Here is a 26,362-nt window from a genome sequence, read left to right on the forward strand (position 1 = left end):
GAACATGAGATTGAAGACATGAAGCAGCTGACAGTTTGGTTTTGGTTGTCAAAAAGATTTCTAGTGACAAAGCAGAGAGACACAAAAAGCAGGAATTTACGACACAACCAAAACCTGCCAGGAATTGCCTCATCCATCCAATCGGCAGCTTTTTAAATCTTTTGTCTGCAAGAATTTTGCAGCGATCATCATGACGTTTATATCATTTTATCGTGCATTGTGAAGCTACAACTGGAGCTGTTTTTAAAATGCATCTGATTTTCCCCCTAAAAACCAGAGGGAATTCGACAAATCATGAGGAATGAGATCTGTCACAGATCTAAACAAACTGGAGACAAATGGGGTTTTGTGAGAAAACATTAAGTGTCAGCTCTGGAATTACATGAACTTCAACAACTTTTAGCTAAATTGAACCACGAGTATCATACCTTAAAGATGAGTTAGTAACAAAACCAGCAGATTTTATTCAGAAATACAAATGCATCATGGGAGGCCGTCTTGGGACAACAACAGACTATGATAGTACAGTAAATACAGCTGTAATTATCACAGTTCCCAGAGTCAGTGAATGCACCGGAACTGAAGTTACCACCCTCATCGATTTTGATTGGTCCTTCATTTTAGGCCTGCCCTAACGCACCAAAACAGGGCCAAAAGGTTTTAAACTGAAATTTTAAGATTTGAAGAAGAAGAAGAAGAAAAAAGAGTTGAAAGTGAAAAAAAGATTTGAGGCTTTTTTCAGTTTTCTTAGGCTATTTTTTTAGTTTAGCTAATATATCAGATATGTAGTAGCTGTTTTGGCTAATTTAGGATTGTTTAAATCGTTTTCAGGCTATTTTGGAGTTTTGGAGTCAGGCTAATATTTACATGCCAGCTGTTTCGCCTAATTTATGCTTTTTTCAATTTTTTAGACTATTTTGAAGTTTAGCTAGTATCTTAGCTATATGCTACCTGTTTTGGCTAATTAAGCTTTTTTTTAAAGTTATTTAGGTTGTTTTGGAGTTAGGCTAATATTTACATGCTAGCTACTTTGGCTAATTTAGCCTTTTTCAGTTTGTTAGGCTGTTTCGGAATTTAGCTAATATTTCAGCTTCATGCTAGCTTGTTTGGCCAATTTATGCTTTTTTTAAATAGCTTTTTAAGTTTCTATTTTTTTCTTTATAGTTTTTTTAGGATATTTTTGAGTTTTGGAGTTAGGCTAATATTTATTAAATTATAGTATTTGATGGCCATGGTGCAGTGGCAGTGTGGTCCGCTCATGATTGGAAGATTGTGGGTTTGATTCCATCTGGTGGGAGGTTGGTGCCAGTGTTCGGCAGCGGAGTCACCACCGGTGTGTGACTGTGTGTGTGAATGGGCCTGTGAAGGAAGGTAGTAAGAGCTATACAAGTACAAGTCATTTACCATTTTACATGTTAGCTGTTTTGGCTAATTTAAGCGTTTTTCAGTTTTTACGCTACTTTGAAGTTGCTATTTTTTCAGCTACATGCTATATGTTTTGGCTAACCTAAGTTTAAGTTCCTAATTATGTTAAAAAGTTACGGTTTTAAAAATTTCCAAAAATGCTGAATTGGGTAAAGCTGTAACATTAGACACTGTTAAAGGCTTTAAAAGCATTTTAAAAAATCAACACAGTGGCCACAAACAAATGAGAAGCTTTTTGTAAAAAACTAGTCATCAAAAATTATTATTTGATCTGAAAATCCAACAGAAAAGTTGTTTTTGCAACAAGTAAAAGAGAGGAACACAATCTCCAGTGAATGAGATCTTTTTTAGCTGAAGCTTGACTGTGCCAAGAAATGAGTCAACGCAGACAGAATGAAAGTGATGGAGCCGTGAATGAACCTGAACAGCTAATAAATGGACTGCATTTATATGGCACTTTCCTAGTCCACTCAAAAGTGCTTAGACGCTGCAGGCCACATGAACTTTCACACTCTGCTTTCTTCCTCTGTGTCTATTTCTCCTGAAGTATTCTTCAACATGAGGACCAAAAAGGTTGGGAATTGAACTGCTGACCTTCCAGAGGCCAGAAAACGACCTGGTCCTCTCTAAGCTCCTGAGAAGGAGGCTGCATTGGAGAAGAACGCCGTGGTCTCAGGTACTCCAGCGTACGACTAATCCAGACTTTAAGGATCTCTTTCATCCTTTAGGTTAGATGAATACTATTAAAGGGTGGTTAGGAGATGAGTCTTCTGGAATCACATTTGAAGGGTTTGCAGCAGAAAATGATTCCAACGAAGAAACATGGAAAAGAACTGGGAGGTATCATTGAGAAAATACATTTAACTCAAACTGATACCCATTTTTTTTATATTTTTGAGATAATTGAAAAAAAATTGGGAAGTCCAGGTTAATCAAATTTCACATTTATATTAAATGTAGCAAAAATTTGTATGGTAAAAGATACAATGAGTGACATTTTTCTATGTTTTATTTGTCAAATATTTATGGTAACTTTACAAAAATAAAAGTGAAACTTATAATGTACTGTATGTATAGATTCAAATATTTCTATTTATAATTAGGATAAGTTTTAAAATGCCATCATTTATACATGTTTATACACTTACTGGCCACTTAACGAGTCACACCTGTTTGCTCGTTAATGCAAACTTCTAATCAGCCAATCACATTGCAGGAACTCAATGCATTCAGCCATGTAGACATGGTCAAACCGAGCATCAGAATGGGAGAGAAAGGTGATTGAAGGGAATTTGAACGGGGCATGACTGTTGGTGTCAGACGGGCTGGTCTGAGTATCTCAGAAACTGATGATCTACTGGGATTTTCACCCATAACCATCTCAGAGAATGGTCAGAAAAAGAGAAAATATCCAGTGAGTGGCAGTTCTGTAGATGTTAAAGGTCAGAGAACTGGTTCCAGTTGATAGAAAGACAACAGTAACTCAAATAATTACTGGTTACAACCGACGTCTGAATCTCTGAACGCACAACAACCTTGAGGCAGACAGACTACAGCAGCACACCGAGTGTCACTCCTGTCAGCTAAAAACAGGAAACTGAGGCTACAATTCACACAGACTGGACAATAGAAGATGCATAGTCTTACTTTAGCCTTTAAGAAACTTGGATTAGTATTCATGAACTTCTGTTTTTTTTAATAATAAATTAGGGAACCCTGGTCCTCGAGAGCCGCCTTCCTGCATGTTTTCCAGAATACCAGGTAGGGACTGGTTCAGGTGTGTCCAGCCAATAAGAACATGCCAGAGCAGGTATATTGGAAAACATGCAGGAAGGCGGCTCTCGAGGACCAGGGTTCCCTACCCCTGACTATACAAAAATGTTTTTTTTTTTAAGATCTTGAAAAACAGACGATGAGGCACGAAGTTGACCACATCCGTGAGCATCCAGCAGGTCATCCACTAACTTTGCTGCTTTGTGCCAATATTGTCGTCTGGATTGACTCACAAACAAAAAAATAAACCGTTCGTTTTGATCGATATTTAATACTTCCACAACATTTTGTTATGTTATGTTTGTAGGTAAAGTAAGTTAATGCTTTAAACAAGGTATGTTTTCATGAAAAGAATTTTCTTTTGTTAAAATAACATTAGGTCTACATTTCTGTAATGTTACTAAATCTAACATAAGACTACATTTTTAATTATTATACATGTTACATTTATAATAACAAAACTAAATAAACAAAATATTTTACTTGGAAATAAATACATTATTTTCCAGATTTGATTGGTAGACTTTGAATGTTACAGGCTAGGAATCAAAAATGTTTATTTAGAGCCCTGATTGAAATATTCTAATAATATTCAGAATATTTGTCAAATGGACATTTCCATCCACAATTCAAAGCACAAAGTTCCCAAAAGGATGTTGGAAGTCCAAACGTTCATCATCTGGTGCTCATGATCGACTGTCATAACAAAGTCCGTCCGTTAGACGCTAATGGAACTTCTCGTCAGGTTTTGTCAAACATCGTCAGCATATGGTGGAACGAGCAGGTTTACCTGTCACCTCTGCATAAAGCTCCTCCCCCACCAAGCCCCTCACATCACACAAAACACCACAAACTCTGCAGCCACACTTGGGTTTTAGTCCGTTAATTATGACACACACTCAAAACCCACATTTGGACACAAACAGAATCTGTGTTTTTGTTTTTAGACATTTAGCAGAGCTAATAAAGCATGTGAGTTACTTTGAGAATGCTTTGAGAATCAAACTTTTATGAGCTAACGAAAATCTACGCTAACTGTGAGGCCAAGCGAGTTACGACAGATAGGACGGACACACGGCACACTGCTGGACTGGCATACTCACTAAGGGGCAAAATGGTGGCAGCGATAGCTGGCAGAGTCTCTGAGGAAACTGAAAGATGGCGGAAAAACAGCATGAGAGGAACAAGAGCCTGAAGAGTTTCAGGGAGAATCAAACCGGTCCAGTCGGGCGGCAATGATGTTGATCGTGTTTTCAGTCAGCTGATAAATGCATGGATGAACACGGCCTTTCTTGTTCTATACATGCAGGATTTTTGAATTTTTTCCTTCAAATTCAGATTAATTGGCTTTGTAAACCTCTTTTACCTTATGTGTTTGTCTTGTTTCTGGCTGAGTTTTTGTCCCCCCTTCAAAGGCCAACATCAGATGAATTTTTACCCAATGAGAGGATTCTTTTTGAGTTTAAAAAGTCAGCTGATGCTATCATTCTGCAGAAAAGCATTCAAGGTTGCCCCTTTTTCCTCAAATATAGCAGAAAAAGATGTGAGGGGGAACAAACAAAACAACATTCAATATATTTTTTAATAAATTAAACAAAATATAATTAAAAAAAAACCAATAATAACTGCAAAATAGTCCAAAATCTTCTCATTGACGTATTGTTCTTTGCCTCCACCAGTAGGGGGAGCCATAGTCACCTTCACAGTCAAAAGCCCACTTTAAAAGTTCTTCTTTTAAGGAACAGAAATACTTTAATTTATGCTTAACATGTGATTTTTATGTAAATAAAATAAGTTTTACAATAATCCCCAAAATATTTGTTTATTCCTCTCAAGGTTTTCATGATTTATTCCAGTTTAGTGATGAAATGAAACCATGTTTAAACTCAATTTTATAATGTAAGCCTGATAAATATATTACTATAAGTCAAAACTGAACAAAAATCAAATTATAGCTAAAATGCTAAATACAATCCTTGTTCCAGTGATAGGAAATCCTAAATCTGATCATTCCCTTCAGTCCTTGATAGCAATTTTCCTTTTATTTTTAAAACAAAAAACAATTAAAATCCAATTTAACAAATATATCTTAAAATTCTGTTGTGTATTAATGCTTGAAATGAAAAGTTATGTTTCCTGTTTACATAGAATAAAATGTTTTACACTTTCTGACAAAAAAAACACTAGAAGTAATCTCAGAACAGAAAACGTCTCCAAATATAAGACAGGATGTGATTTATGATCCAGCCGAGTGATCATTTCTGTTCAGCATTTTCTACAAAACAAAAAGTCTTTATCAAGAATCTCTTCAAAGATGTATAAATCATGAAGCAAAACTGTGAATGAAAACAAAAGTGATAAAAGCAAAGACAAACCAAAGCAGAAAGACAGGGAAGAGAAAAACTTACTTGTAAAAGAATACTCTGAGGAGTCCAGTGGAAAACAGAACAGATGGAAAAATCATGGAAAAACAACACAAAAGAGAAAAAAAACAACAACAAAGACAATGAAAATGATGAAGCAATGAATGGAATCACCACGAATCTAGTGGTTTTTGATGAAGACATCTATCAGTTTTTTAATCAGTTACTACATAAATACTATAACTAGAAAAAAAATGTTTTTTACACTCAATTCAGGACAAAACTACTAAACTTCTAGTATAATCCAACCACTTTTTTAAGACAGTAAATCTTGAATTTGTTACTGAGTCATTTCATCTTGAAAAAAAAGTTATTTTAAATAATATCTATTATGAAAAAGTTTTTTTCTTGTTTTGTTTTTATATTTATATTATATTATTTATTTTCAGAAGTTTTAATATTCTAATTAGACTAAAAGTCGTATTACAATAGTAGCATTTAGCAACAGGACAGAAGTTTAAACATACATTTAAATTAACGTTTTCAGGTAAAAACATTTTTAAAAAAAGTGTAATTCTAGGCTCATATATATATAATGTTTGGATTTGAAGAAAAATCTTAACAATTTTCATAAATATTAGGATAGTAGTTTTAGTTGTCTTTAATAAAAAATGAATACATGTATTTATTTTATTTTAAATTAATTTATTTGATTCATATTTAGAGTTTTAACATATCAAATAACTGATACAACAATTGTAAAAGAGAAAATTATTATTTTTAGAATAGGTTTGACGCACAAATTAAACAGATTTCTAAAGCACTGTTGTTGTTTTTATAATATTTGATAAAATGATGATGGCACACTAAAATCATAAAGATGGAAAATACCATGTTTGACTTGGTTTTCTTAATGTTTTTATTTCTTTGAAGTCCGCTGCAGCAGGAGAATCTTACTTGACACAGGATGTATTTTATTTTGAAAGGAACCTCTTTTCTGCAGTCTGGTAAAAATAAAAGATGTTGAAATTGTTGAATAAGTGAGGTTAAAATAATGTGATTAAAGTAAATATTTGAAGGTTATATGTTATAAATAAGTGACTTAATAGTCACAAAAACATAAATAACATATATTTTACTAAATAAAGACGGGTTGGGATCAGAAATGGAACCAAATTGCTCTTTTGTTTATTTATTTTGTACTTATATCCTTTAGACTGCAGACCTCTGATATAGAATTAGTGATAAATATGCACATTTTTAGGATGTGAAACTTTTTTAGTTAAACATGTTTAAGATATAATACTTTTTAAAAAGTGTAGGACATCATAATTTATTAAAAACATTTTATCAAAATACATTTTATTAGTTTCATCAGCAGATTCAATTATAACAAGAGAAAAACATCTTGGATTCTTCAATTTTTTTTTTTTATATTTTCCAGTGAGGCCTTAATAGTCCTGTAATTCAGATAAATCTGTCTAACGGCATCCACTTTAGTCTTTTTTTATTATTTAGCGATCTCACAAATGCACTAAAACCCTGTTTATGTCTATGATAAGAAGGAAATGTAATTAACCTGACGTAGACAATCAGAACAAACTTCTGCATTAAGTGATTTGAGGAGCAAAAGCTTAAATTAAAACTAAAGAGAGATTGATTTTTTAACGGAGGTTGTGTGAAGCCCTTTTGGATAGTCAGCATTGCACAGCTTTTGCATCATGCATTTCCATGTCCACATCAGAGTCTTTTTCTGCAGCGTGCTGCTGCAACACTAACCGTGTCTGATGGAGGAGCAGAGCTGAACACTGTCCAGAATGTCACTATTTCACACATACTTGGATACAGTTTGATGTGGGGAAATGCTTTTAATGGTTACAGTAATGACACATAATGCAATGTACTGCAATACCCGACGACATTTTCAAATTGCACCGACATGACAGCCTGTCGTGCATCCGACTTTTTTACATTTAAAGGGGAAAAAAAGTGCCAGAAGCGTTACCTTTGGAGTAAAAGTGACATTATGGTTGAAACTACTTACTGGACTTGCTTCTTTCAGATTCACAGCACCTCATCAAAGCTAAAGTGGGGGCACTATAGGTCAAAGCTCCTTGGATTGCAGTAATAATTTCAGTATCTACGTTTTCCTGCAGTTACAGAGAACGTTTTCTTAAGTGCGAAAAGAATTCTGTTTTTAGTCGACTGTGGTTTATCATAAATGCTTTTTTCTTAATGAATACTAATTATCCATTAGTGCAAAACACAACCTCTTAAAAAAACACATCTATTTAATTGAATGCATCAAACTAAACCAGAGGGATGAAGGACGTCTCCTAGGCTTTAGTGAATTGGGATTAATGAAGGGATGCTGAGGATGAATTCTTCTACAGGATCAGTGAGGAGGTGGTGAAGCACAGATCAAAGCATGACAAAGGCTGGTAAAAAAATAAAACACTCAGAGACAATCATTGACTGTATATGAGAGCTGGACTGAGTGACCCCTCCCCCCCGGCGTTCCAAACAGGAAGTACCCATTGAATGAACGAAACAGCTCATACTCAGTTATTCACCAGAAATTCACCTCGGAGTTGTGGGTGGGACTGTTGGGATGGAGTGAGTCTGCCCTCATTTCCCATCATCCGTTATTTTGCACCCTCCCCCACTAGCCTACAGCCCCTCACAACCCCAACCTAACATAACCGGTACAACAAAAACGGCGAGATATTTTCCAGCTATCCAGAGAACTTGTGGCTTGCCGAATGTAGATTTTACATAACGTAAAGCGTCTTCAGAACAATTTAAATAAAAAAAAAACTTTTAAAATTTAGTTTTAGGCTACATTTTTTAAAATATAATGTCCTCCATCATAAGAAAAATGCTACAAGAACACTTTAAACACACTAAAACTACAATTTTCATTGAAGTAGTATTTAATTTTTTCATTGTATTTTTTCTTTAGTGCAATTTATTCAAGTTATAAACTGGATACCTGAATAAAAGTGGGCGGTCTCACGTAGAACACTCGAAATGTTTCATAGCCCAATTTTGCACGAGGACCTGTCGGCAGACAAGATGGCGGCTGAAAATCGTTCGCTGGAAGCGGAAATTCCACAAGATTTCAGAGTTGTAGCCACTTAATTAAAACTTTTTTTAGTGTTCTGATTAGCTTAAAATGTGTCGAAAGAGGGTAAACGCTTTATTAAAGGTTTGTAAATTTGATTAGACTTTTACATTGGAGCTTTAGCTCCAGACCAGTGTTTACGTCGCAGCTTATTCTGTCGCAGAGAAAAGCAGCTTTGCACCGATATCCAGTATAATACTTTATATTAATAATATTTTGCATATAGGTGAAAAGACGCTTTAAAGTGTTAGTCGCCAGCACAAAACCGCTTTTCTGTGTAGATCAGCTGAATCTCATTGATGGCGTAAAGCGTTTTGTTATGTCAGAGTATTGGAGGTTCTGACAAAGACGCCTCTGCTGGTAAAGGTTTAAAGCTTCAAAGTTCAAGCCAGTTATATTAGTGGTTTTTTTTGTCTTTTTTACCAAAAAAAGGTATTTTTCGACTGAAATGTGCGACGGCGGCAGTGGGGGTCGGGTGTAGGTGTTATCATGTTCCGGTCTTGGACTTGTTTCTTGCTAATGATTTTCAGTAACCATCTTTATCCAAGAGAATTTGGCCACAGAGAAAATATATGACACTCGAAAATTAATAGCCAGAAGTCCCTCCCCCTGCAAGAGCCAGCCGCTAAAAAAACATCATTAGCGCCCGAAATCACTGGCCCAGAACCCCCCATTTTAAGATTTGAACCTTTTTTCCCATTCTTTTCTCTTTTTTTGACCCTTTTTTGCTGACATTTCACCAGGTTATTCTTCTGAGGTAAACGGGTGTAGAAATACAAATATGAACACTTAATATTGACTTGAAAGAAATAAAACGATCAGCGTTCTCTGTCCCATTTGAAGCTCATCTTGCATTCTAAATTCACATTTAAAAGCTTAAAAGCTGATAGTTGTGAAAAGTTTCTAAAATATCATTTTTTTCCTAAAGTTTGGGAACTTTCCGCTTATGCAACCGGCTAAAGTTGCGAAATTTCTGCTTAAGGCTAGAGATTGTTTTTGGCGCCATTGTGCGTGAGACCAGAGGCCCCTCTCTTTTAATTCCACCAGGTCCCACTCCGATCTTCAAGTCATAGAGGATGCGGAGTTCCAACAAGCCCACTCCTGACTGGCAAGAGTGGTTACCATAGAAACGAGGACTCACACCAGCTCAGACCAATCGCTGCTTACTGACGACGTCTGGCTCCAACATGGCGACATCCATATTGAAAAAAAAATGGCGAGCAAGTCATTTGGGTGACGTCACACTTAATCAGTCTAGTTCTCAGATACAGTCAATGGAGACAACCCTAAAAAGCCTCAGAAACTGGGTGTTGGCTGCTAAAACTAGCTGGTTATAGAGGAAGATAGACTTTATAAGGATCTCTGATTTGAATTTTTATTTCTATTTTAGTGACAAAGCATTATCTATCTCCTCACTGCAAACTGGACGTTTCCATAAAGCGTCAATATCTCTCGATAGGCTGTAACACCAGACGAAGCTACAATCTGTCCTTCGACAGTAACAAGAGTGTCAAGTGTAAACAAAGCTGTCAAAAAAAAGTTCAACATTTTTTAAGCTCCAGTTCTTGAGAAGCAGATTTTAAAAAGACTGTTTTCCCACATTTCCTCATGCGCTGCCATTACCGTCACAAAGTAAAACTCTCATCAGCAGGACCTGACCCGTGGCTGCAGTAGGAGAAATGTATTCTGTCAGTGATCTATAAATACTGAGCTGACACATCCTCACACTGAAGTGTAAATTAGCTTTCAGAATGTACATGTTCTTTCCTGAAAGCTTCAGCAAAATCACCTGAGCTACAAAAGAAATACTGGATTCTGAAAAACATGACAATTTCTGCCTTTTCTAACCCAAACCAAGAACACAATATCAGTCCCTACAAGTAAAGGCTACCGGTTGGCTAAATTCATATTTGGAGGGTGAATTCTGACATGTTAGTTGGATTACTGCTTGAGTCTGTCTTGCCTGGATGGAAAAAAAAAAAATACAGTGGAGCTTGGCGCCAGAAGAGAGGAGTGTAAGGTGGGAAGCATCTGGGCTCAGCTAGAAGCAAGCAGGCGGCGAAGTGAGCTACAGCGTTCGCTTGAAAGCACCGGGGTCAGGGGAGCGCTTCTTCAAAGCAAAGACACTAGAAGCGAGCGAGGTACTTACGGACTGGCTTGGTCTTGAAAGAGCTGGCCGCGCTGCTCTCCCCTTCGCCTTTGCCGTTGATGGCGGACATCTTGACCTCGTAGGCGGTCTCTGGTTTCAAGCCAGTGACAAGAATCTTTGTGTTGCCTGTTGAGGAAAAGCCAGAGTTATTTCATTAAACGTTTTTGAGAGGGAAGTTTGAGGAAAATGTTTGGGTAGAAACAAGCAGACCCTCAATAAAGCATTCATAATGGATTCTAAAAGCATTCCCAGAGGTCTTTTAATTAGGGTTACCGTGTTTTCCAGAGGATAAGTCGCAGTTTTATTTTAAGGTTTAGCCAGGGATGGCAAAACTTCAATAAGATGTATACTCCAGTGCAACTTATACTCTAATGCGATTTATATTCTGGTACGATTTATACTACAGTGCAACTCATACTTCAATGCGATCTATACTCAAGTGCGACTTATACTCCGATGCAACGTATATTGTGGTGGGATTTATACTCCGATGCGACTTATATTCTGGTACGATTTATACTACAGTGCAACTCATACTTCAATGCGATTTATACTCAAGTGCGACTTATACTCCGATGCAATGTATATTCTGGTGGGATTTATACTCCAATTCAATTAATATTCTAGTGCGATTTATACTCTAATGCGACAGATATTCTGGTGCGACTTATACTCCGGTGCAGTTTATACTCTGGTGTGACTTATACTTCAATGTGATTTATACTCTGATGCGACGCATATTTTGGTGCGACTTATACTCCGATGCGACTTATGTTCTGGTGCGGTTTATATTCCAGTGCGACTTATACTGAGCTGCAACCTATACTCTGGAAAAAAAGGTTTATTATTTTTAAATGAAATTAAAAAAAAAATGTTTTTTTTAAGAGAGTCTCTGTAGAGGAGCAAGACTTCATTATACATTTGCCTCCAAGTTGTGGCTGAAACTGTTGGTGAAGAGTAAGCCTGACCCCATCTCCCATCAACCCTCTGTTTATGCCCTCTCACAGCCCCTCAAACCCCCAACCTAACAATATTGGTGCAACAAAAATGACGAGATTGACAACAATTTAAATGAAGAAATACTCAACAATTCTATTTTAAGCTTAATTTTCTTTTAAAAGTCCTCCATCATCAGAAAAATGCTACAGGAATGCATTAAAAACACAACTTTGATTGAATTGTGTCTTTAAAGTTAGATTTTCAGGGAAGGCTAATGAGGGAACTAAATTATTCAGCACCTAAAGACGTCTCCCCTGGATGTCAGTGTGGAGATGTAAAGTTCACAGAGAAGTATTTAAACATTTGATAGTAAATTAGGAACAAAATTCAGACTTGTAACTCAGTTATTGGAGTGGCAGCAGGCCAACATTTATACTAAACTGATGCACATGGTATTCACAACTCTTGTTTTTGATCAACTCTGAGGTGAACATTTGACGGCCGAAACCCACTGAGAACTAATTAGTACACAGACAGCTGAGCCATTGATTTAAAGTAGAGCCATGGCGATAGTTGAGGATAACTGTCAATAGTCGCCTGGCTTTTTCACCTGGGTTCTTGATAAAAACCCATCAAAGACAGATGGGATTGAACAGATGTACTGCTGCTACAGTTTATATAGACAGATTGATCCTCTTTCTCTCTAAGGAGGGAGTCTCATTGGTCAAGACTTCATGCACTGCAGCAGGTCCTCCACAGAAATGAAAAACACCAAACTTATCGTCAACCACGGCTGGACAGAAATCAGCATCTTTAGTGTATTTTGTATGTATTATCTCACAAAATATCGATTCAGTGAAATATCACGATACTTTTACGCCATACTTGTATCGATTTAGAATACTACCAAGGTAATTTTCAATTATTATTCAGTCTTACTTTTGATTTCCTCTTAAATGTTTCTTAAATTACCAAAAGAAAAAAAAAAAAGAAAGAAAAAAACACCATGTATTTGCTTTGGTAAAAGCAACTTGTTTGAGATCCATAATGTTTTGATCATTAAATAACGTGTTTTTACAATGTTGCTTTTGTGAAAAATGTATTAAATATTCAGCTAATTCCTAAGTTACAATTTAAAAATAAATATTGATAAATATTGTGATACATATCGCATCATGACGTGCATAGTGATACATATCGTATCGAGAGACTCTTGCCGATTCTCTTCAGTAACACTCAGAAAGCACAGCTTTAAAGCAGCTTATTGGAATACGTAGCTGCCAGATGAAACTCTGAGTTTCATGGAGTATTTTATGAGGACAATTCAAAGACTTTTGATGTGCAGCAGATGTGTGGAGAACATTCTGACCATCAGAGGGGTTATCCGTCTCTCTTCAGACTCCTGCTGCCTCTCCCTGCTGTCCCTCACCTTGTGTGTGCTGTGGGGTTTGCTTCTGGACAGTTCTCCTCCACACCTGAATTACCATCAGCTCATTATCCTGCAGCATATCTACCCTTGTTTACCCTCCACCTGTTGCCAGGTTGTGGTTTGTGCCAGCCTGGTAACACCAGCCATCAGGCAGCCTTTGTTTTCTCAGGCAAAGCTTTGGATTTTTGCCTTTTCGGTCCTTGCTCTGTTTAATTATCTTTGCCCTCCTGTTCCCAAAGATTTCCCAAGAACCCAGCTTGTCTCTCAGTCGGCCTTTTCAGCATCAGTTTCACCGGTTTGTCATTTGGTCATTCTTGTGTGTTTTTGGCTGGTGGGAATGAAAGTGCATTACATTTTTGGGATGCAAATGCAGCAATGCAGGGAAAAATGGGACACACTTTTGGAGAGCAGTCCCTCCAAAAAAAAAAAAAAAAAAACAAGGCTTGATTATAATTGCAAAGGGACCCTGTGGCTTCATGTCCAATTATTTAGTTTTAGGAAAATAAATTGAAATAAAGGAGGTGATGTAAAACAAGCCCCCGTCAGGTGTAAAACTCGAGGCTAGCTATTAGCAGGCGCTGTCAGATCCATCTTAGACTACAGAGAATAAATTTAACCCAAGAAAGATGCATCAGAGGAGCCCGAAGATTTTAGTCACGATATACTTTCTAATACCCACTCATGCATTTCTTCACTTTTGTCAAAAAAGTGACTCGGCTGATATCTCACTGTTCGATACAAAGGAAAGTAATTTCATGGGTGAGAGCAAATTTAGGCTCTAAGAAGCACCTAAGGAACATCTTTCCATTACTGTGACACCATGTATCAGATTAACTTTTCCCTCTCAGAGTGAATCAAGCATTAGTGACTGTTAGGGGAAACCTTATGAATACATCTAAAAAGCATGAGGCGGGATTGATTCGAAGCAGCTCCTTTTAGCACCAACATGAAATTGATGTTGCCGCTGAAATGCTCTGATGAGATCTCAGCCGGCCTGCATTAATTTGGCCTCAGACGTTTATTTTCACAGACCCGAGCAGGTTATCACACAATCAACTGACTTCAGCGGTTTTCCGGTTTGCAGTAGAAGAAATGATTTTGACATAGTTGGGTTTTCTTGTATGGGTTAAATAGGAGTGTGAAGACTGGGAAAAAGGAGCTCATTTAAATTCTTGTCTCATAGCGGACTGAGATCTGAAGTGTGGGCCATTTAACCTTGATATTTTTTTATGGTTATTGATTGAGTCACGATGTGCATCTTAATGACTTCTTGGCGTTTCCAAGCAGGATGAAACGTGGATTAAGAAAAAATGATTGATGATGAAAACTGCAAAAATGGAAAACATTTCTCAAATGTGACACACCTAAAATCTTTTCCATTTGTACTGCGGTTAAAAACCCTAATACACAATATTACATAACTAGAAAAGTTGCATTACCTGTGATAATGCTAGTGTGAATGCTTTTTGCTGAAAGTATTCACTGAAGATGCTGAAGCCTTTTGCTATGGTGACGCAATTAAACTTTAATTGCTGAAGGGATTTGCTGAAAAAGCAAAAGCTATTTGCAAAATTTAAAATAAACAAAAAAACTGGAAATTTTATTAATGAAAGAGTGCTGAAGTTGATATAAATTAAAAAAAAATGTAGTGAAATTGCTTAAAAATCACTAAAATGTGCCAATTTTGCAAAAAATATTTAGTGTGTTGCTTGAATATGAGCAAAACTCCAAATCAGCCCAAAAAACTTAGTACATGCTAAAAAAAAAGCTAGCTTGATGCTTAACTTCTAAAATTCCTTTGTGAACTAAATTAGTCGAAAGTTTAGCCTGTTGCTAAAATAGAAGCTAAACTCTAAATTAGCCAATAAAAACCTCAGTAAATAGAAAAATAGACAAAAACATTAGCATGTTGCTAAACTCCAAAGTAGCATTAAAAAAATCCCAGTAGATGCCAAATTAGCCAATAAAGCTAGCACATTAGTTAAAATCTAGCTAAACTCCAGAACTGCCAAAAATTCCTCATTAAACTAAATTAGTCAAAACTTTTAGCCTGTTGCTAAAACAGAAGCTAAACTCCAAATTAGCAATGCTATAAAAGTTAGCTTATTAGCTTATTGTTGTAAAATCCACAGTAAATACAATTTAGCCAAAAACATTAGGTAAACTCCATTTTTTTTTCTAATTGTCATAAAAGATAAAAACATAGCCCATTGATAAATTTAAAGACTTGTTGCTAAACTTAAATTTTTAAATCTGAAGACTTTCTCATTCATTTCCTTTGGGGCACACTTTCCTCAATATATCAAAAACTTTATAGTTTATGAATACAAAAATACAAGCAGTAATTTCCTGAAGAAGCTGAACGTTTTGATACCAAGATTGCTCCCTATTATTATATTTTGCACATTGCAATTTGCTCAATTTGTTTTTGTTTTTTTTATTGTATATTATTTCCTTCTTTTTTTGTAAATATTGCTTTTTCTCTATATGTTAATATCTTCTGAATATGCCTAATGCTGCAACAGCCTAATTTCCCAGCCTGTGATGAATAAAGTATTTCTATTCTATTCTATTCTATTGCTGAAATTGCTGAAAGTGTGACTGAGCTTTAGCTGCCGAAAAACGTACGTAAAGGAGCAGGAGAATCACCATTAGATTTATTTAGTCTTTAATTAATAAGTCGTTCTGGAAGACCAGAACTGTTCAGATTTCCTGTGTTTGTCATGTTGCATCATTTTCAAGCATTTTTAGAACACTATAATAAACATAAAGTGCATAAGGACTTAAGCACACAGCGGTGCAGTCTTATTATGGTATGGATCCACTCTGATGGGTGTGGTGGCAATACTGCTTTTAAACATGGGATGGCAGCCCTGGTTCACAGTACTGTGAGAGACAATAGCATTTTTTTTTTATTTTTTTATTGAGCCACTTGATAATTCCACTGACATTATGCTCCTCTTTGACTCTCAGCAGCTCAGATTTTAGCCGCTTTTGTGGAGTAACTTTGCAAAAATCCGAAGAAAACGTCCATTCATTCTTTGAGCACAACATCCGAGTGCTTCGGTTTATGAGGAGTGTGGGTGTAGCAGCTGAGGAGGTATTTTTGGAAGCATTTACTCTCCGTGCATGAGCTCATGTGTTCTGTTTTGTGAATATGTTTGCATGACAGGCAGCCCTTCAACCTTGAGCTGCCAGCTGAGACTGTCAGCTGCTGACTGATACATCCCATGCGCCAGACAAGACGTAAAGCATCCAGATTTGTCAGCGCCTCCAACCCTCAGTGGGACGGGGATAATATCTGGGGCCCCGTCTTGTCTGAACTAACTGTCATTTGGGCTATACACTGTGTTCTGCTCTCCTCCCGACATCAGCCTCTGTCATGTTTTGGATTACCTGCTGTTTCCACAGGAGCAGGAATGCTTTCTGCACACAGGCACTGCAGCCCGAAAATAATAACCACCACAGTAATGATCACAGTCAGCAATGCGGGGCTTAGATGTTTGCTTCTGCAGGAGCTTTGAGAATGAAAAGTAATGTTTCATTTCCTGAAAATTGTTCTTTCTTTTTTCTCTGTAAACACCAGAAATGACCAATTTTCTATCTAACAGGAAGCCATTCAGTAAAGCATCCAGACTTTTGAACATGTGCGATTTAAACATCATCTCAATTAATAAAGAAATATTTTTGCATTTGATCTGCTTCTATTTGTGTGTTCTAGGTAAATGATGCTCCAGGATGAAACCAGCTGGGTGCAGATAAATACAGAGAGGCTGAGACTGCTGCTCAATCTATGATTGTATTTTATTTGTAGTATTTTGTATAAAACTTGTGTTTTATAAATGTATGTGCACTGTCTATCGCTTGAACTCTGATTTCTTTTAACATCAACCTGCCATGGGACTCCAGATGGAAATGAGCCTGCAGCTATAATCTGACATATTTACATTTGTTTTTAATGTGTTCACGGTTATCGATTACAAAAAAAATTATCGATTAAAAAAATTAATTGATGTCAAACCCAGGACAAAAAATCTTGATTAATTGTGCTAAAAAAGTAACAAGAGTAAAAAATCATCGATGAAAAATCTTAAATTAATCAAAAAAACCTGGAGAAAAATATTGTTATTAATCGCGATAAAAAAAAAAAAAAGATTAAAACAAATCATTGATTTAAAAAATGTAATTAAATGCAAACCTGGGGAAAAGTAATCTCAATTAATCGCGATTAAAAAATTATCGATTGAAAAATGTTGTGATTAATCACAATTAAAAATAAAAAATAGATAAAAAAAATACCAATTAAAAAAAAAAATTAATTGCAAAACCTGGGGAAAAATAATCGTGATTCATCCCGATTAAAAACAACAAAATTAAAAAAGCATTATTTATTAATTAAAAACCTAAGAAAAAACAATCATGATTAATCACGATTAAAAAAACGTAACCAAAAAAACAACAGCATTAAAATAACAAAAACCGTCCGAGGTAACACAAAGGACTGTTTCTTTGCGAGGTCTAATCAATTTGCATTAATAAACATTAACGCGTTCATTCTTTTTTATTAATCGTGTGCGTTAACGCGTTAATGTCTGCAGCTATACTGGTCACTAATATGCAATCTCAGTAAAGTTAATACAAAAAATCTGAGAGCATTTCAAGACCAAAACAAAAGACTTCTGTTTACTTTAAATGTTTACAATTTTTTTTATTTCATTTTTATGTTTATGTAATTACTATTATTTTTTAAACCTTTAAATTTGTGTTTTTTTTTTACTTCTGTTTCAACCAAATGACCAAAAGGCTTATTATATTTAACATTAAATCATACAAACCCTATGAAAATGGTTTATTTTCTCCATTTACTATTTTTTTATTCACCAAAAGCTTTAAAATTCCTAATTACAGCATAAACTGTATTTATGATGAGGCCACAAAATAATTTAACATGACACTTCACATTTCTGAAGTGTAATTTATGAGCAATTGCTCTTTATGCTGTGACACTTATTGGTAAAAGAACGCCTTTCCTCGTAAGAGATCTGCTGGTTAAGTGGTGCAAAGGTTATGATGATGAAGAAACATGAGCTTGATGTAAAGAATAGTCATTATTTTCTCAAAGAATCATTTGTCTCGTCTGTCTGGGTATTTTAAAAAATGTGGTTCTTAAAAGTAAGGATTAGTGAAAATAGGAGCAACAGAGGAATTCCCAAATCCCAGCAGCTTTTTCTTTGTTTTTCTTCTTAGAGGCGTAGATCGTCACATGAATCCATATGTGGGTTGACCTGTTGGAGTGGTCCAGGTTTTTGGGTTGAATGGTCGTAGACAGGAGCTGCTGCCTCTCAGCGGGGGGTTCAGGTGTGTCTTGGAGTGACCTTGAGGCATGTTCAGCAAGACTGATGTATGTGAGATGTTTGTGAAGTTTTCATAAGGAAATATGAGCTGCACACATGACACGGTCACACCCTGTTCACCTTTCAGCTTATCCCTTCAGGGGTCGCCTCAGGAAATCAGCTTTCACTCATTTGCACAGGTGGTTTTACACCAGACGCCCTTCCTGACACGACCTTTTGTTCTATCCGGGCTAGGGACGGGCGCAGACCCATACTCTGACCCCTTTGTGGCTACATAGTTAGGCAGTGTCTCGCCCAAGGACCCATTCTGGATGAAGCTCATCGCGCCCCCTGGGAATTGAACCCTAATTACCCAGACTTACCAAGGACCAGTCCTGCTGCTTCCTTTATCTAATGGATAAACATGGACTGCCTAAGGGCGATAGATCGGCAAACCTGTACGGGGAATGTACTTCTCAACACTAATGGGCCTCTTGCACTGGATTTGGGTGATTGATCAAATCAATAAATCAGTACAACACACCTGCGTCTCACCTGTTACTTACCCTTGCATGTTTTAGAAGTGTTGGCTACAACCTATCGCTCGCAGCATGTCTGTAGAAACAATGTGCACGAACATTTTCGCTCACCCAGCGGTTTTGATATTTCATGCAGGCCAACACCCCGTACAAGTTTGTCAATTTTTAGTCCGTATCTAACCATAGTTGTGACTAACCCATAATTTCTACATTTAGTCTAGCATTCTCTCTCTTCTAACTCGCCATATATGGGGATTTGGTTCGGGCCCCCTCCACGCCACTTTCCGAGGTTTTGGGTATCCCTGACTCATCATTTTTTGATGTACTGACTGTTCCAAATAAATCTGGGATCCCAACCTCAGGGCCGCGAACCGGTATCAGTTCGAGGGTCGCTTGGTACCGCGCCACAGGTACTTATCAGGGGTCCCCAACCCTCTGGGTTGGACTAGTACTGGTACCCTAACCAAGTCCCGGTTCTGTTACCACGTCTCGAGGGTTGGGGACACCTGATTTAATGGGAACAGCCAGCACGTCAAAAAACGATGAGCTGGGGACACCCAAAACATCAAAAAGTGTCGAGGAGGGGGCCCGAACCATACATCCATATATGACAAGTTGGGAGTGAGAATGTGCAGATTAAGCTTGACAACAATTTCCAGCAATAGATTCCCTTCACATATAAAGGAGTTGGTAATTCTGAATTCTTGAATCCATGAAAAAAAGATATATGTCTTACTCACCATCCTCCACGCTGTACTCCTTATGAGTCCATTCCTTGCCAGGAAAACGCCATTCCACTCTGTACTTGAGAAGCGGGACCCCCCCAGTGGAGTCAGGCTCCTTAAACTCCACCATGGCTGTGCTCGAAAACGATTCCACTTGCTGGATTTCTGGCGCTGATGGCACATCTGCGGCGGCAGGCAGAGAAAACGTCTTATTTTCTCCTTACAAAAATGCAGGATGGGCAAAAGAGTCAGAGCAGCACGATTTTTTTAAAACTACATCAGACAGAGACATGTTCAGATGGATTTTAATCCCTCAAAGCAAAGTATTTAGTTCCTAGTTTTAAGAAGTGTTTTGAAAACTGCTAGGCTTTTAGTCCACTTTAGTTCTCTGGAAATACTCTATGATGCACAGCATGCACTTAAATGATCTTTATCACACACTAACATGCGTGTTTAACAAAAAAAAAATCTCTACATAATTAGGGGTGTGGGAAAAAAAGAATTTGGCGATATATATCGCGATACTTCATTTGGCAATACTTGTATCGCCAAATGAAGTATCACTTTTTTTTTGTTTTGTTTTTTTACTTTATTTTGGAAATGAGACAATGTTGGTTGTTCTTAATTTATTTAAAGAAAAGGAACATGAATCTGCATGGGGTAAAGCATCTTGTTTATCAGATGCAGTCGCACTATATAAAATAGATAAAAATAATTTTACCATTTTATTAGAATTAATTAATATTCAGGTATAATTTGTTTCTAAGTCATACCCTTTAAAAGAAAATAGTAAAAAATTGCTTAGGTACTGTCTTGGGATATATCGCGATACGTATCATGAGCCGGGTATCGCGATATGTATCGTGAGCCGGGTATCGCGATATGTATCGTGAGCCGGATATCGCGATACGTATCGTATCGGCAGACTTTTGCCAATACACACCCCTAAACGTCATTGTTCTGTAAATATGGCAATTTTATATCTCAAAAAAAGCTTCCCTGAAGATGTTCATTAATGACTAATCAAACTCTTAGCTAAGACATTTCATTTATGGCGAGGAGATACATTTACATGGCTCCTTTCTGCTGAGCTGCTATAGGGAGAGTCACTCCAGCATACTAATGAGTCATGCAGAAAACCAGAGGGGAAAAAAACCCTTCAGGATTCTATTCTACTGCAGCGAAAGGTGTCAGTGCTCTTAATGCCACATAAACATTTAAAGGTTCCGAGCAACAAACCACTTCCAGAGGGTCCAAAGTCATTTTCATGCAAAATGCCACAAAGACCAAATCAATGCAAAAAAAGGGTAACTTTGGTGTTTGTAAGTTGTTGTAGTAAAATGTTATTGGCCTTTTTTCAGTTCATCCTTCCGTTTTGCTTAAGCCTCGTGTTGCCTTTGGGACTTTTTTGTAAAACAACATGATGTCACTTTTTATTAGCGGATAGAAAAGCAGAGAAGGACCTCCGCGACTGCATTGTTAATTATCTCAACACAATTAGCACCTTCATGGTTCCAGATAGGTGGAAGTCGTCACACGTTTTCAGGGGAATAATTAATTCACTTTAAAAAAGACAAGTAAAGAAAAAAGGTCTATCAGATGCAGGCGCAGAAAGATGGTGGTGATGCCTGTTTTTTAAATAAATCTGTCTTTTTCCAGAGAGTAGTGAAGAGATTACATGGAGGGTGGGTGTGGTCTCTGGAGAAATGACTGTCCTTCTCTTGTAAATTCCCATGACCTTGGAGAGTTGAGCTCTGTAGTCCTTACAAGTGGCTTCAGGTCTTTCTTGTTTTGTTGCCTATACCCACAATGCAGCAGTAGGTTAGGACACTTTCTATTGTTAATGAAGAAGTAGTGATGAAGATTAGCAGATGTCAGGAAGTATAATTGTTGCTGTGCTTTTTAACTTGGTGAGAGATATAAATTGTCCTAGAGGTGAGAAGAAACTAGAAGTTATCCACCCTCTGGTCTTGTGTACGACAGCTTGGGGTGTGCATCTGTATTTCTTGAAGTCAATTATTATCTATTTTGTTTTTTAACGGGCTTGAGTCCAAAGGGGTGTTCAGACTGGGAAAGTCCGTTGGTTCGAACTAAATCCACTTAATTTGGTCCAGATTAGGTCCTGAAGATTGTGTTTGGTGTCTACAAAGTTTCCGTTTTGGACCAAAGCTTGTAAAAATAAATAAATAAAAAAAACGTGACTAAAGATCTCTTGAGTCATTGGTCAGAAACTACCAAGTGGGACAAAACAAGAGAAAGTCGAAGGTACAGCTAGTCGAGATAGTTCACTTATTAAAACTTTATATTTCGATTACCAGTTTTGAACGTCAGGAGCAACAGTTCTTATTTGTTACTTTGGTACGGTAGAGGCATGCTGCAGGACGGTTACTGGCACTAAGACGGGTCGTGTGTGCTTAAACTCAGAGGATGTTAGCAGCTGCAGTACTAAGAAAGACGTTGGCCATGAAGGTATGTTGATGAGTGTTTTTGACAAATAGATTGTTGGAAAAACAGTGTGAGAAGCAATGTGTCTCACATTAAAAGTTGCTTTTATGCGTCTGCATTCATCTGACCAAATCAGTCTCATCGTTACAACAAGGTAGTCCAAGCTACAAGCTAGCTTTTAACATGACATCACGGCAGCGCCGGGCATGTGCCTCGTAACAAGACACAGAAAAGCATGAAAGAAGTGCTTTCAGTTGTACTAAAATAAACATTCTAACAAGTAAACATTTGGATCCTTTGTTTCTCCTTGATAACTCGACAATCGTTGCTTTACATTTGTTTGGATCTCAACGGTTGCTTCATTGTTAATCTGTTTGCGTCACGTGACCACCGGTTACTAGTTCGCCTGAGTCTATTCAGACCAAAAATGTGGTCCGGATTATTGGGGAAAACAAAGTCTGACTCCCTTTAAGCAAACCAAGTGAGTCCAGTCTGGATACCCCCTTAGTTATTTGAAGCGCACCAAAGCTCAGGAACCTGAATTTCCTGTCTGTAAGTCGACTTATTGTTGCTTGGTATAAGACCCACAGCGGTTAGTCGTTTGCAAACTTGACAAAAGTGTTTCGAAGGTGCAATCGTAGTGAAAAAATGAGGGGCCAAGGACACAGCCCTGAGGGATTCCTGTGTTTAGAATGAGAGCAGAATTGTTGCTCCCAGTCCTGTGGTTTGTTGCTCAGGAACTCCTGATCTATCAGTTTTATCACACATGACTGCTACAGTCAATATATTCAATAAAATCTGACATTATTCATGCTTTTTTACAATATATAACATTTATATCATTACAGGTTGATCTATGTGTCCATTTTCCAGACACATACTCTTGTAGCTGAAGTCGTGGGCCTTCCACGGTAGCTTAGCTGTTCTTTACACGGTTCAAGTCCATTTATATCATTTAATAATAACGCAAACACCATCACATGGCTGTAGAGAGTACAGTTCTCCAAAAACAAACCTGCTGGGATGAGAATGAACTCCTTGGATTCAGATCCTAACTCATTGGTGGCTGTACAGTTGTAGTTTCCAAAGTCAATTTGAGATTCAGGTGTAATCTGAGGGACAGAGAACAATAGAGAACGATGAGAATCTTTGATGGTGGGTGCAAAACGCCCCAGAAAACACACAAAAAAAGCAGGCTGAATGAGGTGCATCCATTATCAGTGTGTAGTCATTATGCTTTATTGCTATTTAACATTTGAGGCCTCGTTAACATCACTGATCATTTGCTGGCTGGTTCCTCTGCAGGTTCAGAAATGTCTACGAGCAAGTCATTATATAATACTTCATTACCACACTGTCAGCCACTCTTTAGAAGGAGCTTGTTTACTGTTATTGCTCATTTAAAGTTTTTAGCCAACTTCTTGGATCAACTCACTTTTTGCTGGAGGCGTTCATATCATTTCAGTCCCTAAATGCATTAAAGCCTTTTTGCTATTTTTCCCTTCATTACTCTATACAATATAATTCAAACAATTTCAATGAATTGTTAGAGAATTCAGTCGTTCATGAAGTAATGGGATGCATCAATAAAGTCTTGATTATTTTCCAAGCTACTTTAATCACCAAAATCCCAAGAACTAAGAGAACCGTAAACATGTGCATCACCTCTAGGTAGCTGACTGTCGGCATGTTGTAGATCTTCACGTTGGTGGTGTTGGCGCTCGGCAGTTGGGAGCCATCTTTGAACCAAACCACATTCGCTTCAGGATGGGCGTCCACCTCGCAGCTGATGTTGGCCGGGTTTTTTTCCCAGGTGTACGAGGCCACTCTGCCCAGGATCTTTGGAGAGTCTGCGGAACCAGACGGAGGTCAAAACCGTTAACAATAAAAGCAAATAGGTCATAAAGACTCTCAAACAGACAGAAAGTAAAGCTTGGAGGGAAATCACTACAAGCAACTATCAATGTTATTCTGCTAAAAGTCACAAACAAAGAAAAAACATTACACATCTATGACACTTGTGGTTTTTGCTTAAAGATATTAAAGTCCTCAAAATTCAAAAATACTTTCTGGTAAATTTGCTGTGAAAATGTTAAATTGAAGAGTGAGCAACAAATCTCGGGTTTGCTTGAATTTGCGTTTAAAGTTGCGGGAATTTCCTAGGAGGGGAGTACAGTTGAACTGCTCACAAGCACACAGCGAGCCTGCATGGAGAAACGGCATCAGCTCTGCATTTCTAAAGTAAGGCACAGGCCGAGACAAGTTTGAATCGGTTTTTAACGATTCATGAAGTATCATTACATCCTTAATGTTTATAGACGCTGACGTAGACTTTTTATTTGGAAGTGGCTCCTAGTACACACGTATAAGGAACATAGACAGATAAAGTTTAGTGAATTTGCTTTAAAAAAAATCAGAGAAAAGCTGACATGAGTTTACGCTTTCATTACATCTGCTTTGCTTTCATAGTGTGATTTTAAAAACTATCTGTAAAACTCTAGCAATTACAACAGCTGCTGGATTGGGGGCGCCATTGCTGCAACAAAAATGCACATCTTGTGTTTCTGTGTATTTGTGGTCCACTAGACAATTTATTTACTATTTAGTAGACCACAGTTCAGAAATATATCTATATTTATATATATCCAGAAAAGCACAGTGTTAGGAAAAGCTAAGATACTGCGCAGGACTCTCTGGTAGAGGACCCCACCACTGCAGTTCTTTATGTAAAAGTTACAAAACTGACTCCAAAGGCTCCGAACAGCAGAATCAAACGAAGCAGCATGTAGATCTGCTTAAGGGAGTGACTTTATGACGGTTCTGTAAAAAGTAACACGCCTGCAGCTGCAACACAATGTTTTAAAAACACATTTTCTCTAAAAAAAAAGCGCTGTTAAAGAAGGGAGAGCCTATTTTAAAATGTTCCCATCAGTTTTTCCAGCAGTAAACCCAGATATATCCAGTTTGGCTAATGGGATCATCCTGTGTGGCAGATAGCCTGCTCCATACTTAGATAAAGCCTTCATTGTGTGAGTGGGAGAGTGGTGATGGAGAGGACAGAGACAGAGGGCTGTGCTCAAGACAAAGCACCTCTCTTATCAATAATTGCTTGGTAACAGTGAATCAGCTAACTGATTATCTGCTGATTACTCTGGCTAACTGCAAACCCTCAAACAACTCTATCAATGCTGCATTGTGACAATATCTCTAGCGAGCACATTGGGAGAAGGGCTCATTAATCCAATTAAATCCTCAATGGCTTTATTTTTCAGTTTCTTTTGCGGTTTAAAAGATGTGGGCAGCAGCGTTTCTTATAACCTGGGGAACTTAGCACTTTCGGATGATCCTGTGCTCGTAAAAATAAACGTCAGTCTGTTACTTCACAGACAGCGAGGCTTGACTGCACCTCAATGTAACATTGGGACGGCTTTTTGCTAAAAGGAAAAAAAATAACAACAACAACACTGCTTTAAAGCCTAAAAAGCCACTGCATCATCCAAGGTATATCAGAACAGAGACCTCTGTTTCCATGGTAACAAATCACAGTGGTACCACTGACCAAGGAAACTCTGCCATCTTCACTGCTGTACCATTTATCTACAGAAACTGGGATGAATGTCTGGGTTTTGTGATGACCTCTGTAGGTTTGCATAAACTTTAAGATATTTTTTCCAAGAAGCTTTATTTTTTATTTCATTATTTCATGTAGAAATAATTACTTTAAAGGTATCTTCAAAATAATTCACCCAAAAGATCATTAAGTTCCACTAACCCAAGGATGGGACATTTTTTAACAATGGCAAGAAGAGAATTTGTAAAAGTGAAAACATTTCCTGTGAATTTGACCTTTTCTTTTGCCCAGAGGTCAAACTAGTGTTAAAATCACATCTAGATCATTTGCAGAAAGCGTGGAGGGACTCACAGCGAACTTCCAGGTACACCGATTGGCTGTCCTGACCGATGGAGTTGCTGGCGATGCAAAGATACTGCCCGGCGTATGTGAACTGGACATTTTTCAAGGTGAGGGAGGACACTCGTGCATGGCTGTACACCACGATGTTCCTGTCGAGGCTCTACGGAAGAAGCAGAGAGAAGATCCGTGTTAGCTTTAGGAAATA

General features: G+C 37.4%; 1 protein-coding gene across 12 annotated transcripts in view; it reads right to left on the minus strand.

The window, feature by feature from the left end:
• The window catches only part of ncam1a (neural cell adhesion molecule 1a), a 368,133-nt gene that overhangs the window by 42,995 nt on the left and 298,776 nt on the right, over positions 1–26,362 (minus strand). For 6 of the 12 annotated variants that reach the window (XM_024263366.2, XM_024263371.2, XM_024263378.2 and 3 more), the window contains 5 exons: positions 26,167–26,317; positions 23,910–24,094; positions 23,260–23,356; positions 19,815–19,982; positions 10,835–10,960 (listed from right to left, as the gene is read on the minus strand). In XM_024263366.2, the coding sequence (XP_024119134.1) occupies positions 10,835–10,960; positions 19,815–19,982; positions 23,260–23,356; positions 23,910–24,094; positions 26,167–26,317 (727 nt within the window). Of the gene's footprint in view, positions 1–4,301; positions 4,350–5,606; positions 5,622–10,834; positions 10,961–19,814; positions 19,983–23,259; positions 23,357–23,909; positions 24,095–26,166; positions 26,318–26,362 lie in introns of all 12 variants that reach the window. The other 6 variants (XM_036215208.1, XM_024263344.2, XM_024263356.2 and 3 more) reach the window with 2 other exon arrangements.

This window comes from Oryzias melastigma, linkage group LG14, assembly GCF_002922805.2.
Source record: "Oryzias melastigma strain HK-1 linkage group LG14, ASM292280v2, whole genome shotgun sequence".
Classification (NCBI taxonomy): Eukaryota; Metazoa; Chordata; class Actinopteri; order Beloniformes; family Adrianichthyidae; genus Oryzias; species Oryzias melastigma.